At 39.2% G+C, this 16,479-nt stretch overlaps 2 protein-coding genes across 3 annotated transcripts; both read left to right on the top strand.

The window, feature by feature from the left end:
• Positions 1 to 514: 514 nt before the first annotated feature.
• Positions 515 to 3,355, top strand: prr13 (proline rich 13). Its single transcript, XM_034138718.1, has 4 exons — positions 515 to 689; positions 1,362 to 1,424; positions 1,521 to 2,137; positions 2,806 to 3,355. Exons 2-4 carry the CDS (start codon positions 1,409 to 1,411, stop codon positions 2,854 to 2,856), a joined length of 684 nt encoding a protein of 227 aa, XP_033994609.1. The 5' UTR covers positions 515 to 689; positions 1,362 to 1,408; the 3' UTR covers positions 2,857 to 3,355.
• A 393-nt stretch (positions 3,356 to 3,748) lies between these two features.
• LOC117489443 (poly(rC)-binding protein 2) lies at positions 3,749 to 15,323 on the top strand. Of its 2 annotated transcripts, XM_034138715.1 has the most exons (14): positions 3,749 to 3,935; positions 4,731 to 4,766; positions 5,217 to 5,339; positions 6,944 to 6,967; positions 7,081 to 7,113; positions 7,265 to 7,381; positions 7,467 to 7,598; positions 7,734 to 7,862; positions 8,052 to 8,126; positions 8,821 to 8,862; positions 9,902 to 9,974; positions 10,228 to 10,280; positions 10,561 to 10,730; positions 14,142 to 15,323. In XM_034138715.1, the coding sequence occupies exons 2-14, from the start codon at positions 4,755 to 4,757 to the stop codon at positions 14,176 to 14,178; spliced, it is 1,020 nt and encodes a 339-aa protein (XP_033994606.1). In that variant the 5' UTR covers positions 3,749 to 3,935; positions 4,731 to 4,754; the 3' UTR covers positions 14,179 to 15,323. The 2 variants fall into 2 exon arrangements, with proteins under 2 accessions (XP_033994606.1, XP_033994607.1); XM_034138716.1 differs by lacking the exon at positions 4,731 to 4,766 and having other exon boundaries at positions 3,777 to 3,935.
• Positions 15,324 to 16,479: the final 1,156 nt, after the last annotated feature.

The following is a 16,479-nucleotide window of genomic DNA, read 5'->3' as shown; positions in this document are numbered from 1 at the left end:
GTCTTTTTACTGACAACATTTTTTAAATGACACCTTATAAAATAAATGAAATTCTATGCAGGCTCAATGTGAAACAGTCATGACTTAATGGGACATTTTAATTGAACATTATCATTATTAATGTTATTATTAACACTGCTTTTTCTAGCTGTGAAATTGTCTGCTGTGTTAACTGAACAAAGCCATTATGGTTTTTAATTCCAGATGTGCATTTCCTGTAACAACATTGCAAATATTTGTTGTAAAAAAAAAAACATAGATATTGGTAGGATATTTGTAAAAACAAAACAAAAAAGGTTGTTGCTCACCTCACCGGTTAGTTTGGAAAGAGAGCAACAATAGTTATTTGTATTAATACCTTTTTGGGCCAGATTTTGGTTTAATAAAGCCAGCCTTTTACATGTTGAGCCGTGATGTCCTTGATTGATGTTAGGTGTGTGTGTGTCATGGGCAAAACCAATGCTGCTCACAATGTTTGGGAGGACACATCATTAACATTATCTATTGTAGCTCAGAAACACGTAGATCAGCCTTTTATCATAGCCTGTTGGACTTTTGCCATTACGTAAATAAGGTGCGTAACCTTTAACAATGGGCGTGGCTTCCTGATGCATCTCTGCTGCTCAATGCGGAACAAATACAGAACTCCGGAACTCAAGATTCCTGACAATCTGCTGGAAGTTTCCAAGGTAAACCCACGACATTCACAAACGCATATTTTTAGTGGCATTTATAGACCAGAACAACTATAAACTACAACAATCAGAATATTAAGACTTTGATTTGTGATTTCCGTCATATCGTGCTCACATGAGGAAGGTGTTGGGAAATGACTGGCATGTGTTGAAGCATTAGACCACAATTTATGTTAAGCACGTCATGACCCGTTTTGGGTGTATTTATGTAATATGGGAAAGTGACTCTAATCCATGTTAACACGCTGTATAGTTTATTATTCAAGTACTTTTCTTGGTAGTTGTAAAAGTTTAAAACAAGTCAATTAAGTTAAGTTTCACTGCTTGACTGTATTATTAGACCTATACAGTCTATAGATTAGAATATTTGTGTATCTTTATCTTTAGCAATCATTTGTATTTTAACAGAAAACAAATCATAATCAAGAGCAAAGTCTAAACTCATGACACAATCAAATAAACTATACAACGTTTGTTAACAAAGCATGATATCATTAGAAATAATGAACTACATTGTTTGGAAAAAAACGTGGTGACATGTTTGATATGGATTGTATCTTTCCCTACATTCTAAATAATATGATAAAAGACAGTGTAGTTGTTAGCCATATAATGTCATTTTAATTAATTATGTATTAAGGCATTAATTCTCCATTGCTTCCTCAGGGTTTTTGGGACGTGTGTTTTCCTTGTCACATAAAATAAGCACAACCATGTGGCCAAATCAAGGTAAGGAAATCATATCATCATCAAAGCTATTTTCTTCTTAGGCCTAACTTATATTATAGATGTTCTGAGCAATATTGTGTGTTTGCTTTTTTTTAGGTCCTCCCCCTCCGATGGGCCCCCAAAACCCTGCCTACCCACCTGGCTACAACCCTGCCTATCCTGCTGCACCTCCATCAGGGGGACTATTTCCCCAACCTGCACACCCAGCATACCCGGCTGGGCAACACCCTGCAGGACCATATCCGGCAGGACAATATCCGGCAGGACAATACCCGGCTGGGCAATACCCGGCTGGGCAATACCCGGCTGGACAATACCCGGCTGGACAATACCCGGCTGGCATGAACCCAGCCATGGGACCAAATGTACATCCAGGGGCGATGCCTTATGGAGCTCCTGGCCAGCATCCTTATCCTATGGCTCCAGGTGGATATCCAGTCCCTCCTGGGGGTGTTCACCCAGGTCCATACCCCCACTCTCCAAAAGGTGGTCACCATAAAGGCCACAAAGGTGACCACAAAGGTGACCACAAAGGCCACAAAGATGACCACAAAGGTCATCATCATGGAGGCCTAAATCCCATGGGTATGGGGGGAATGGCTGGAATGGGAATGGCTGGAATGGGAATGGGGCTGGCCGGGCATAAAGGCCACAAAAAGATGAAGAAGATGAAGAAGATGAAGAAAGCACATAAAGGGGGCAAACACGGCAAGGTGAGATTATGTTTAAATCTGTAAAAGCTGTTTAGAATGGACCCTCTCGTAGGTGAAGGATTATTGCCAGTACTAGATAAAAATATGAAACTTGACCTTTCTTACGCCCCTCAGCCCCGGGCCTCCAACCGCATGTCATGTCAATCTGAAGTCCTGCACTAAACAGAGAAGATGCAATCATGACTCAACAAGTGCAAAGTGCAATACAACTGAAGAGACACAATACTGTTTGGAATAAACATTCTTGATGAGGGATAGGCTATTGATTATAATTTTAATTATAGAGAATAATTATATTGCAATGGCACAACAAAACTATCAATAACCAGTTGCTAGATTGGATAATGAAACATGATGATTGCGTGCATAAGCATAGAAAAAACAATCGATTATACTAATTGGTTCTGGAAAGTAAAGTTTTGTTTTCTACAGCTCTTTTTGCAAATTCTGCGACCACATATGATATTTATTTGTAAACATTCAATCAATAATTTGCTTTATAATATGCTTAAAAATAGTGACCTCAGCACCTATTCAAAATAGACATCTTTAAAAATGCTCTGCAGTGTGAAACTCAGGGAAACGTTTCCTGTTTGTGTTTAAAACTATAATTAAAAAGCTATTAAAATTTGAATACGTACATAACCTTTCTTTTTCTTTTCCCACAGTCCTCCAGCAGCAGTAGCAGTAGCAGCAGCAGCAGCAGCAGCAGTGACTAAGACTGTGGCTTCCACTTTGAGGGAAGGCTTTCACAGAAATGTCACTTTACAAAAGGACTATTAACAATAAACACACAAAGGTCATAATTAACACTTTTAATAGAATGTAAAAAAATGCGTCACAGAACACTTCCATAGCATTTAGCTTTACTTGCATTCCATCATGTCTTACATCTTTTTTTGGTTTGTGGGTGTTTTATTACAAACATATTGTGACATATTGAAATTATTTCCAAAGTGTGTTATGCTATATTAAAAAAAAATCTTACATTGTAATTTTGTAAAATAAATTGTGTATATTGTATTTTTTTCTTCTTTAGGAAGATTAATAATATAGATACTGAAGCTTTTTATGTATGCCTATTGATTTGTTTTCCTTCTACAACACATGACTGCAGAAATCGTTATTCTGCATTGCTTTGTATCATCACTAATTGTATTTACATATAAAGGTTATTCAACTAACCTTCTCAATAAATAAATTTAAAGGAAAAATCTACGTGGGTGTTTTCCTCAAGATAATAAATAATTGAAGTTATTAGTTGCAATACACTTTACGTCCAGTAGTGTCCCTATAAATAAGTATTTTATTGCTGTTTTAAATAACATTTTAGAAACATTCATAAAGCGTACATCTGTGTGATCATTACTGTTTAAATTCACGTGGACAAGTAGTCATTTCCCATCAGAGAGCCTCCTGTTATGACGACCAGATAACACGTCTATTTTGTGCACAATAAATTCTTTTTGTATATGACATCCTTTAATTGAAATGCTATGTTGTTCTTATGCATAATGTTCGACAAATGTGCAACTGTAACTTTTTTTAAGAGGAGATTTGGGGCACCTTCAGGTCACACTGAGGAGGGGGGTTTTGGTTGGCTGATAGGGGAAAGTTCAGAGGTTATAATTGTGTTGTCTTTGTGCAAAGGAGTGGAGCTCGATCTCACATCATCACTCTTCCCTCTTCCCCGAGTCCTTTCTAAACTCTCCCCCGGGTTTCTACCCACCCGAACCTCTCCCCTTCTACCCTTACAACCCCAACCCTCCCCCCGGTCACGTACCATCACTCGAATCAGGTAAGTTTTATTCAACTGTGCTGTTCTTATATTTCTGTTATGATCTGAAGTAGCGGAAAGAAATCGCGCCCAGTAGCTACGGGCTGCTTCCCCAGCATGCTAACAGGCCGCACGATGATGAGCACGCAGTCTCCGTATGATCCGGCTAGCTTAGCTAGCCACGGAGAAGTTTGATTTTGATGTTAGTCTAACCTCCTGTTTAGTCTATGGTGCCTGCATTTGATCCAAAGAGCAACTAACTTCCATGTAACGAAAACGTCCGATATTTGCACAGCTATTAATAACATTGGCTAATTAAGCTAACTAGCTAGCTTTGCTAAGTAGCGCACGCATGCCCCATTCATTTTCCAGCATGCTAAATGGCTAACAGACTTAACAAGAATAGTTAATGGACTTACTTTAACCTAAACCACACATGCTAAGTATGCATTTAAATGTCTGCTGTTCACGTAAACATACTTATTTATGGATATTACGAAATGTGTTTTACTACAGCGTGGGGGGTAAATCAATCGCACTTCTGTTGACACACTTGATTCATCGCTAATGATGAAGACATCGTTAGCATCCAAGCAGTAGCATGGAGATGGATTAATTTCAATATTTGGTGTTTTGAGTTAGATAATTTGGGTCGGAGCACTCCTTAGATGTTTGAAAATAAATGCAGCAAACTAACAGCGTGTAGTTGGCACAGTAAAAGTGAGTCCTAAGCTATTTAATCATGATTAATGATAGTACGCATCACTTTCATTAGCATGAGCTGTGACACAGATTTACCATTTTCTCTTTGAATAGGTTTATTAAGGAGCAATTTGTCTAATGGAATACCAGGTATAATCATCATATATTTGCACATTTGATGTTTAATGTTACACATTTAGCCTAAGTATGTTTCATGGTCTGGTGTTAACTGAATGTTTTAGTTTGAGGGCAGATATCTGGGTTTAATGGGCCTTTACATTCTTTGTGTTATGCTGATATTTAAATATGTCCCCATTTTAATGATGTCTTTATCCAACAACATAATCTGAAATTCTTAAGTATTACAAAATCTCAAGGGGTCAGAAAATTGTATATTAGACAAAGCTAAGATGTGTACTATTAACTCACCATGGGTGTAAATGTTAATGTAGTGAATGCTAATGCTGAAATTACAGGCACACCAAATTCCTTACTCTTGTTATCTTAAATTGCATCCATCTTTTTTCTTGTTCTTCTTAGATAATTCTGTAAGTGCACATGATGTGGTATATCATTGCTTGTCTGCTATGTCCTTTTTAGATCGAACTCGGTGACCAAAGTCCCCAGTTCTGCACAGACCCCCAGGTTGCAGTTATGGACTCCGGTGTGATTGAAGGAGGACTCAATGTCACCCTTACCATAAGGCTGCTCATGCATGGCAAGGTGAGGCCACCCATCAGCTGCTGGTGTCGGCACTGTAGTAATCTATGACGTTATATTTATGGAAATGTGAGATACCAGGGGAATAAAGGGCAGCTCTTTGATGTGATGAGCGAGGGTATTGACTTGGTGACGGCATCCTGTATCGCCAAGAATAGTGTGGAGTGCTGTTTTGGCATGTTCCTGTGTTTGAGCTTTCACAAAGGAGACTTTGATTATCTCATCTCTAAATTTGTAGTATTCAAAATTGAATCCATTTACCTAAAATATTAATTTTTCCTCTTTGCTATGATTTTGGTATATCAAGATTTCTGACTTATTTTACTGAGAGTGAAGTTAAAATCATCATCCTCTCCTTCATTCATCTCTGAATAATGCCAGAGCGGCTTGAAAAATGAAATGGTCATATGAACAACCTTTTCTACATAATACACTTGGTAAAAATGAGCAACCAGGAGCCACGACATTCCATTTGCTGTTTCAACTAATCCGTCCGGCTTTCATAACAGCGGTATAGCCACACACGTGTTGCATCTTTGAGTCCCACAGTGGCCTGTTGTTATTATGGTTTCAAATGCTAAAATATGGCAAGAAGTGGCTGCCCAAAGTCTATCTCTGACATGTCAGCTTATACTGTGTATATTCAAAATTTGCATGTGTCCATAAAATATCCTTTTTGAAAGCTCTGCTAGTTTGTAGCATCTTAAAAGAGGCACTAGCAAGGCATTAGCAGCCTTACGGTACGTCTACACAGCAGCGTTAAAAAAATCTTGGAGGTGGGCGTATCTGAAGCTTGAGGATTTTTTGCGAGCAACCAATCACATGAATCTCCCGCCCGTGACATACGAAGCAAAAAAGCCCGAAGTAAACTGGATATAAACTCCCCAAAACAGGCGAAAACCTACCACTGTCTCTGCCACCTCCCTCCATGCCTGGCTCCTCCGGTTTATATCCCGGTAGGTCTGGTCATAAAGCACCGGGTGATTGATTTGCTACCGCTGATTTCTCCTCCATTTTTTGGAATATGAGGAAATGACCTGCGGTATTTCTCTCCCAGCATACACGCCGTTTGATTGGCTAGAGCTTGAACTGTCAGATTTGCGTACACGGGATTTGATTGGCTGACGCTTCCACCTCAGCCTCAAAAGTTGAACATTGTTCAACTTTGAATCCTCAAAATCCTGAAAATCTCCGCTCGCCTGCCCACAATCCATTTCGGCGAAAAGTGAGGGAAAGTGACGTCACCCCATTCAAAGTGAATGGGCAGAAGCGTTTCAAGATTTTTTTTAACGCTGCTGTGTAGACGTTCCGTTACAGCACTGTGGGCTTGGCTGCATCCTGGATCTCCCTTTGGTCAACAGCACCATCTTGAGCAAGCGTGGACAAACACAAACTGCCTGTGAAGGAGAGCTGGAGAATTCATGGCTGTTTACAGTTCTTACAATGACAACTGTTCTTCTTGTCAAAGTGTTGTGAAACCATAAAACTTAAGTTATTGAAGGATTCTCTTTGCCTGATAAAATTGGCAAGCTGTAGCGAAAGAGGTAAGATGAGTGACTCCAGATGATTAATGAGCCGAATTAATCGTTATCTCTTTTCTATTTTAGGAAGTCGGAAGTATTATTGGAAAGGTAAGGTTCTGTTTAATATAACTGCTATTTAGATTTTCTATCATTTGAATGTGTTTTATTTTTATTCCATTTAATTATACTGACTGAGTCTGACTTTTGTTCTCTGCTTATAGAAAGGTGAATCTGTGAAGAAGATGAGAGAAGAGGTGAGATCTTATCTCCGTTATGGTAAAATACAATGGGATATCATTGTGTGTGTGTGTGTGTGTGTGTGAGGCCAGTCGGCAGCTTGAATTCTCTTTTACAATAGGATGTCTTTCAAATGTCTTTAATTCCTTGCTTTCTATTTGTTTGTAGAGCGGGGCTCGCATCAATATCTCTGAGGGCAATTGTCCTGAGAGGATCATTACTTTAGCAGGTCCAACCACCGCCATCTTTAAAGCATTCTCTATGATCATTGAAAAGCTGGAAGAGGTAGGTCAACATTTTAGCTGACTCTTGGATTAACTGTCCAGATGCAACTAGCTCAAACTAGATGAACCTTTCTCTTTATTCCCAGGACATAAGCAGCTCAATGACAAACAGCACAGCTACCAGCAAGCCCCCGGTGACCCTACGCATTGTGGTGCCTGCCAGCCAGTGTGGCTCCCTCATCGGGAAGGGTGGCTGCAAGATCAAGGAAATCCGAGAGGTAATGCAAACATTTTGAAGCTCTAATCAGCTGACTGTCACCTTTTACCCATCGAAGGAAGTACATTTTAAGACAAATACACAGCAGACTTCTGCTCTAATTTTACTTATAATATTTACTAATTGTGTGTTTCAGTCAACTGGTGCTCAGGTACAAGTGGCAGGAGACATGCTCCCCAACTCCACAGAGCGAGCCATCACCATCGCTGGTACTCCCCAGTCGATAATTGAGTGTGTGAAGCAGATCTGTGTGGTCATGCTTGAGGTAAGTGGACTCATGAAAGCTATGAAGCAAATAAAGTGGTAGCTGTTGACCTATAAATTAATTATGTGATCCCTGGACCTTTGGCTGCGGTGTTGGGTTTGGACCAGAAAGGTCACAAGCCGATCAACAGAATTTGTAGTTGTTTTTTGCACCAATATTATAACACATCTACCTTTTTTGTCTCTACAGTCTCCCCCTAAGGGGGTCACTATCCCCTACCGACCCAAACCTTCAGGATCCCCTGTCATCTTCGCTGGCGGACAGGTACATACGACAGTGTGCCACCTTTTTTAAATGTATTTACGTTTATTTTGAAGGAGTGTATTGCTTTACTACTTTTACTTATATTATGACCTTAGAAATATTGATGTGTGATGAAATGCATTCTGATAATTGTGTATGTAATTGTGCCAAACCACACTATGTAGAGTGGCTGTGTTTTTGAGATAAGAACACATTTGCAACCAGAGGTGCTTCTGTTACTCATTTGAGGAAAATAACGCTAACATTAATTATTTTAAGAAATGCCTTTTTAGTTGTCTAGTGACCATAACACATTTTCTCCAGAGGCAGTTTGTTAACGATTCTTCATAATTTGTTTAATTGTTTTGAGCATTGGCATTCAGAAGTGTGGTGACCTAGTTCCCACCATTGTTGGTCCAAACCACAATGCATTGAGGGTGCCTGTTAGACTAAAAGCTTTTTTTTTTTTTTACAAAATAACTAAATCCCTCCTGGATTTCTTTAAATCCACTAGTTTGTCTCCAAAGATTTGTCTTTTTCCAGAAAAGTAGAAACTTTGGAGAAGACATGTGTTATTCTTAAATGATATTGGTTTGGAATAGGCTTGATGATGATGATAATAATAATAATGATGTCTTGGAGTCTTCATGAGATGTGTATAGAAGAAATATCAGCTGTGGAGCCTAAGAAACCTTTTTGTTTGTATTTCTTTCAGGCATATGCTGTACAAGGACAGCATGCGATTCCACAGCCAGATGTAAGTGCAGTAAACATTTTGACCCCTCCACCACTCCTACCCATAATTACCACTGCTGTCTTTCAAAATGTGCTTCCACCCACCCAATTCTCATTTATCAGCATACAACTGTAGCAACCCTAATTTAATTTTTGTATCTACTATTTGCATCATTTGTAACCGTAAAGGGAGCAGCACTGTTTGTACAGTTCATATTTTGAATGGAATTCAGTTGTGAATTAAACTGACATTTGTTCTGTAATGGTCCTGACTCTCTACTGTTCCATGAATTATAATCTGTTCCTGCTGCTCACTCTTTCCTGTTTTTTTTCCCCTTGTGTTCTGTCTTGTTCTACGTGCCTCATTAGGCTGTCCCAGATAAATATGTTGTGATTCTTCCCCCTTTATTATTACCATGTCGTCTGCCCGCTTTGACGTTTAGAGTTTTATCAGGGCTGTTTGATGTGATAGACCGAAGATCATTAGTCTTACTTGTTACTGAATATTAGCAACAGAGCAAGTCAGATATAATTTAAAGCATCATATATATATATATATATATATATATATATAGGGTTAATGCAATTTGTTCTTGTTTATTAATCTCAGTTAAGTGACACAGAAACATGTTGTCTCTTCCTTAAATTCTCCCTTCCCGCTATAGAGGTGATGACCGGTAAAGTGTGATGCTCAGTGCAAATTGTCACGGGTCATAGTTGGGACTTGTATTAGTGATGATTAGGGAATCGCCTGCATATTGAGAGCTCCCTCTCTTATGTATTGTGACTTGGCCCTGAAGACTCCCAGAAAGCATTACCTGCTGATGCAGCCTGCACTTTGGAGGAATAACGCTTGGGTACCCCACATAGACAAGCCATGAAACACAGTGGTGTTCAGACACCTGAGTAGAGCTTTGTCAGAGGATCAGATATTTACACACAGTTTCCTAATTGTTCTTAGTGTAGCTGTCCGTACTGACTGTTATTTGTTGTGTTTTCCATTTCCTCCATTCTCTCACTGCCTTCTCTTACAGTCTTCTTCTGCTGCTATCTCTCCACAGCTCACCAAACTTCACCAGCTGGCGATGCAGCAGAGCCCCTTCCCCATCGCACAAAGTAACCAAGGATTCACTGGTATGCAGCCCAACAAGGCTTTGCACACAAGACTAAACCTTGTTTTTTGTTAAGGTCATATCAGACTGCATTGTGTTGGTGTTATATTGGTATTTTATCCATCCCATTGGCATGCAATGCATCACAAAACACTTCAATCCAAATAAGAGGAAATGGGGACGGATGATAATGACTTGAATATTTTGTTATAGAGGTTGAGTGCACATTTTGATTTACTGTTTTGATTAAATGTTCTTGTTTATTTGTCTTAAAGGGATGGATGCTTCTGCTCAAACCAGTTCCCATGAGATGACCATTCCAAATGATGTGAGTACTTCTAAAACAACATTATCAATGTTTAACAGTTCATGTTAGGGCATCTGTTCTCATCCACAATTCAGCTGTATTTATCTAACCTTACTGTTTGATGGTAATTAAGAAAAAAAAAAAAAAAACTGAATAATTGTGAATAACCACCTTTTGTGTATAAAGCTTTATTCAAGCTTCATAAATCCAAGTTGCTACCCTTATCCAAAGGCATCTCCATAGTGTTTTCAGACTCTCTATTATTCCTATAACTTACCCCTCCTGCTCTTCTTAACCACAGCTGATTGGGTGCATCATTGGCCGCCAGGGAGCAAAGATCAATGAGATCAGGCAAATGTCAGGCGCCCAGATCAAGATTGCAAATCCAGTGGATGGATCGACTGACCGCCAGGTCACCATCACAGGCTCTCCCGCCAGCATCAGTCTGGCCGAGTACCTCATCAATGCCAGGTAAGATCATCAATAACATACTGTTAGCTCAAACAAGGTTAGCAATCAGTCCCAGGCTTTTAAGTTCAAGCATTACATTAGCCTGGTTTACTTTGAGTTTCTGCGCCACTTCAGTTTGTGTTAGGGATACAAATCTTAAGCAATTAGTTTAACCAATAGTTGTCCAGTTTAATGTTTTATCAGTTAATTATTCATCATTAATTTATGAAATAGGTTTTTTTTTTCTTTTAGAAAACTTTTGACTGACATCAATTACAAAAAATCAGATGTTGACACATTAGTTGTACTGGCAGCAAACTCCTTCCAGATTCATTAGAAGACTATTTAGACCACACTATATGAATTGACGTATCTAACAACTAAAATAGCTTTTAAACAACCAATAATAAATATTTTGCATACGTGATCTACATGATGAAGGGATATTTGGTTTACTGTAGCGAACGCTAGCCTAGTTGCCGGAAACAGCTGCTCAGCTGGATGCATTTCCTGCTGTGCCCCGACTTTATCTTTCCATTTACTGCCACTGCTTATTTTCTTTATACTTGGAGCAGGGGAGTGTCGCACTAACAGTCCATCACTGTTTTGTAGATTTAGTTGGAAAAGGGTAGCAAGAGTTCTACTGCTTTCTGGTACTCAAAACATCATGCTTCAGAGTTCATCAGTAGGACAGCTGCCTTGAGCAGTGTTGGGCATGCAGGCTTTTTTTTTCTCTTAAATAACCCTATCATTATTTTTTCATATATTTTTGTATTGGTCAAATTATTACCAGCGACTGACCAACCAATCATTTACCACGTCCTTATTTGTGCTCTATAAATGTTAAAGGAAAAATGACAGTTACTTGATCTACCTGATTTATATATCTCACAATGCTAATCCACAAGAGGATAAAATAGTTTATGTAATATCGTATGTAAGTACACAAGTGCCTACCTGCTGTCCTAACTTTTATAGGTTGGATTTGTGTTCAAATTCCAATGATTCATTTACACTATTTTTTTACAATTTCTTTGCTGCTTACCATCACTTTGATGTTGCCAGCTCTGTCAGTCTGCTGTTGTGCTTCTTCACTTGACATCGATCCACCAGTAGAGATGTCCTTTTTTCTTTTTGGATTCACACATTTATTTCGAATGAAACTTTTTGTTTGGCGTTTCACATCACTGAGTGACACCCCCCCACACACACACCTCCCTCACCCCTCCTCCTACCGACCCCCCCCCCCACCCATTGATCACCAGCCTGCCCTGTGACCCATCCCGACTGTGTTGTCCCTCTCTCCTTGTCTCTCTTTCTACAGTGTAGAGTCCTCTAAACCTCCTCCCTCCTCCTCCTCCTTGAACCCTGAACAGAGCAGCCCGTGCTCTCCCTCCACCTCTACTACTACCACTACTACTACTACCACCACCTCCTCTGCTGCTATCTCTTCCTCCTCCTCCTCTTCCTCCTGTGTGGTGCCCCCCTCAGCCTCCATCCCTCTGTCCTTGTTGGCTCCAGGGCCGCCTCCTCCTCCCTCCTCCTCCTCCTCTTCCTCCTCCACTGATTCCCTGCTCCCCAGCTCTCCTGCCTGTGTCTCAAGTCTCCTCAGTCTCAAGCCCCTCCCTCTGCTGGCCCTCCATGTTGTCAGCGGGGCCAGTAACCCCTCTCACCCAATACCCGCTGAGCCCAAAATCACCCCAGAGCTGAGCTCCAAGTCTAAAAGGCGAAGGCTCTCCCCTTACTAACCAAGGAAGCACAAGTCATCTACTAAAGTGCTGACGATGCTCTCTGTTGTCTGTACCTGCACTCGCTTTTGTATCTGGCTGTGCCACGCCACGCTTACTACCGAAACAAATGCACACAAACTAGTATTTAACAGCCAGACAGATGGTTGCTGCCATATTTATGAAATAAATATATGTAGCCTGTCTCCTAAAGAAATGACATGTTGAGTGCATTATATTTTTAAATGACTTTGAAGTTAGCATGGACGGTGAAATATTTTACTGAAGCATTTCTCTCTTTGTGTAAGCTCTGCTCAGGTAGCGGCTCTCTTTAAGATGTCACATTGTATTTATTGGAATAGTTTTCTTGTAGTGAATTTTAAGTGACTATTGTTGGATGTTATAACGTGTATTTTATTTTAGCTTATGTAAGAAGCAATTGCAATGTCAATTCCAAGTAAATATGCCCTCAGGTATCAAAGGCAACAAACCACCCTTTATTTAGATCTTTATGTAGATGTGATAAATGCAAACGCATCTAACCAGTTTAGCTTATTGTTAAATAAAAACGTTGACAGTTGAAATGCCAATATGCTAACTTGTTGATAGTTGGGTGAGGATGAATATCCCTCATGTCTGTACAGTAAAAATGTAGCAAGACGTTTCTTTAGCTTAACACTAAGACTGGAAACTGCTAACCTGACTGTCGAGAGCTAACGGCATCTCTTAAGATCCGTAATCAACGTATTTTTCTTGTTTATGAAATCCTTACAAAAGGGAAATGTAAAACACATTGTGGTTTCACAAGGGTTGTGTCAGACAATGCCTGTGTTCAAATCATTACCACTTTCTCTCCACTCACCATTTATGCTAGTACACTTGCCATTGCACATTTATACAGTGCATTTGGGTGACATAACACTGAGCATATTTTCCCCTATTAATAAATACTTTGTGGCCGTTGCTCTACGCTTCTCGCATAAAAACTCATTATCGGACCACAATAGATTTCTCTCTTGCACGTCTTCAGCGCAATGCATGATTCTTGTTTAATTAGTTCTTGATTTGTTGTACATTTTTACATTAAGTCCTATGTTATTATAATTCTCACTATACATTAAGATAACGCCACACTTGAGAACCCACTTTATAGTGGATTTAATAGTGAGTAGTTGCATTTTGAAGCCAGCCTGTTTCTCGGCCAAAGCAGTGACTTCCTGAAGTCTCAGCTGGTTGCCTGGCAACCTCAGTGACGACAAGACTGTTTCTCTGTACAAACTGAATGCAATGTGTTAAATTGTGAATATTGGAGGTGCTGGAAGTTGGGTTTTGTGATTTTATTTTACATTTTTACCCTGACAGAATCAGACTAGCTGCTTTAATTTATTAATGCTATGCTAAGCTAGAACGCGAATAAGCGTGTTTCTAAACATGGTAACTTAACCATTGGTCCATTAAACCATAAAGTATCAGTTTTAGCTCTGAAAAGCTGTCAGCTGAGAGGAGTAATCATTTACAAGATTCTCACAGAACTAATAAACTTTTCTTAGTATAGGAACACTAAATACAACTTGTATTAAAAAAAAAAAAAAAATCATCTTATCAAGCATTTTATGCTCGTAATGTACAGTATATGAAATGTATGTTGTCTGATTGCATGCCTTATTCTCTCTCTCCCCCCTGCTCCGGGTGTCTCTCTCTCCAGGCTTTCCTCTGAGGCCACAGGACTGGCAGCCAACTAGTACGACACTGCATCTGCACTAAATCTCACTTTTATATCATCGGCCACCACAAAACAGTCAATGCAACTACCCAACTTAAGAGTTTATATATTATGCTGCCTCTTTTGTCATTTGAAATCATGTCAACTGACACTGATTTGACCCACTCAGTTCAGTTCATTATTTATTTCATTTGTTTTGGTTTTAGTCAGAAGAATCGTACTAGGTTTTTAATTCCCTTTTTTGAGTCGAGTTGGAGGTTTTAATTATTTGTTATAAGACTAGTTTTTTTTAATGAATCCCTCGCTCTCTTCCCCCTTCTTTCTCTCGCCATCACAAAGGAGTGGAGTTGATCAACTCTGAATAGGCATATAGATTTAGTTGTGTACAGTCAGTTTTTTTTCTTTTAAAAGGAAGACAAAAAATAATAGCAAGACTGTTTTACTCTCCGTTTATATATACACGCCGCTCCCTTCTCTCACCCAGTTCCACAAAGTCTGTCTGTCCATTTTATGTCCACACTTCATTTAATTATACACAGCATTCTTCCCCTTTGTCACCTTTTCAAGTGCTTGTAACATGGATTAAAAAAACGTAGCTATACAATGCACTGTCACAAATTTGTATTTGGTTATAGTGAGAAAAGTTTTAACACTCATTAGTTCTCCAGATAATTTAAATTGTGTATTTCTACGCATGTCATCTCCTCTACATGTCATTCCTGTTTCCCCCCCTCTCCTCGTCCTGAGATCATATGTTGATATTTTGCTGGGATGGGATGTTTTTGGGGGATTTGGGCTTGGCACTGGGGTTCAGAAGCAGAGGGTTCTCCTCGCTTTTTTTGTAAAGACTGATGTATACTTAAAAAAAATGTTGGAATATTTGTTTTAAATGGATGAAATATTTTTTTTTAAACTACCAAAGGGGGATTAACTCCTGGACAATGACTACACTCTCTATTAGATGTGATGAGGATCTGGAACCAGACACAGAAAGGGTTGTGAGTTAACACTAGTTTCCTGCTCTTTGCTTTGCTCGAGTCAGACAATTATTTTATTTTTTATTTGCAGGAAAGAGACTTTTGTGCACGTTTTTGAGACTGTAGACCTGGGTGCCACAACATTGTTTAAAAAATACAGAAATAAAGATGTGAAATGCTCAAACCACCACTTGTCTTGAGTGTTTTGTCGCTGAAAGATACTGAACCCACAATTTGAGATTTTACAGGTTTGATTTTTATTTAAAACTGTTTCTTAAATATATTTATTGTACAGTTACAATAATATAAAAAGCAAACGTTTTTGTTCATACAGGGTTGTTTATATCGGCATGACGGAAAACAAGTACCTCCACAGTTCAGACACTAGAGGGCAGTAGTTTTGCTTTTTGGCAACATTTTCTCCTGCAGGAGGGTTTCTATCATTAAATCTTGGGGGCACAATATCTTAAAATCTCTTAAAACACCAGATTTAAAAAACGGAAGCTGCCAATTTTAGCTTATTGAGTTGGACCTGATCAGTCATGAGTTAATGGAACAGGCTGCAGTGCTGTTGTACAGTCAGATTGAACCACATGCATGCAAGAAGGCTTGTCAAGGGACACAAGTACATCAAAACATGAGTCGTATGTATCGCATTATCTGTTATGGAAGAGCCCTTGCACATAGGTAAAACAATTACCATCTTTTGGCCAAAATGCAGCTAGTGAGGACAATGTCAGAGTGCTAAAAATGGATAAACCATATATATATTGAGATTTTGAAACTTCCCCATTTGAAAATGCTATATTAGGGGAAGGCAGTAAGTCAAATTGGCCATATATTGCAGGTGTAAGTTAAAGGTAATTGTTCCATTTATGCCACACATACCTGTGGTTGTTGTGATTTATTCACTAAAACAATACTAGAATCAAAAAGGATGAGAAATTATGAAAAACTCCTAATCTCTTTTCTGTGCTGGTACACTGCAGACAGCGTGGCCACAAGTCAGGCAGAACTGAGTTGGAACAGACAACCATAAAAATAATCATATTTTCCAGTTATACTGAGATCTATTTTGGTGTTTTGTATCCCCGTCATCCATATGCCTCGAGTCTTAAAATGTCTGCCAGAAATCTGCAGTCTTTAGTTGCATCTTTTTCTCTGTGGATGGATCCAATATTTCATTATGACACGAGTCACAAACAGTGACCAATAGGCTCCCAGTACTTCATCACAAGCATGCTTTTCTGATGCTATATACACCCCTAGATGGCAAGAGGGTTTTGCATGTTAATACAGTAAACACTCAAATACTAATAAAGAAGCCCATCTGCCCTGAATGA

Source organism: Trematomus bernacchii, unplaced genomic scaffold (assembly GCF_902827165.1).
Source record: "Trematomus bernacchii unplaced genomic scaffold, fTreBer1.1, whole genome shotgun sequence".
Lineage (NCBI taxonomy): Eukaryota > Metazoa > Chordata > Actinopteri > Perciformes > Nototheniidae > Trematomus > Trematomus bernacchii.
The sequence above is the reverse complement of the archived record's forward strand: the minus strand, read 5'-3'. Positions and strand labels throughout refer to the sequence as shown.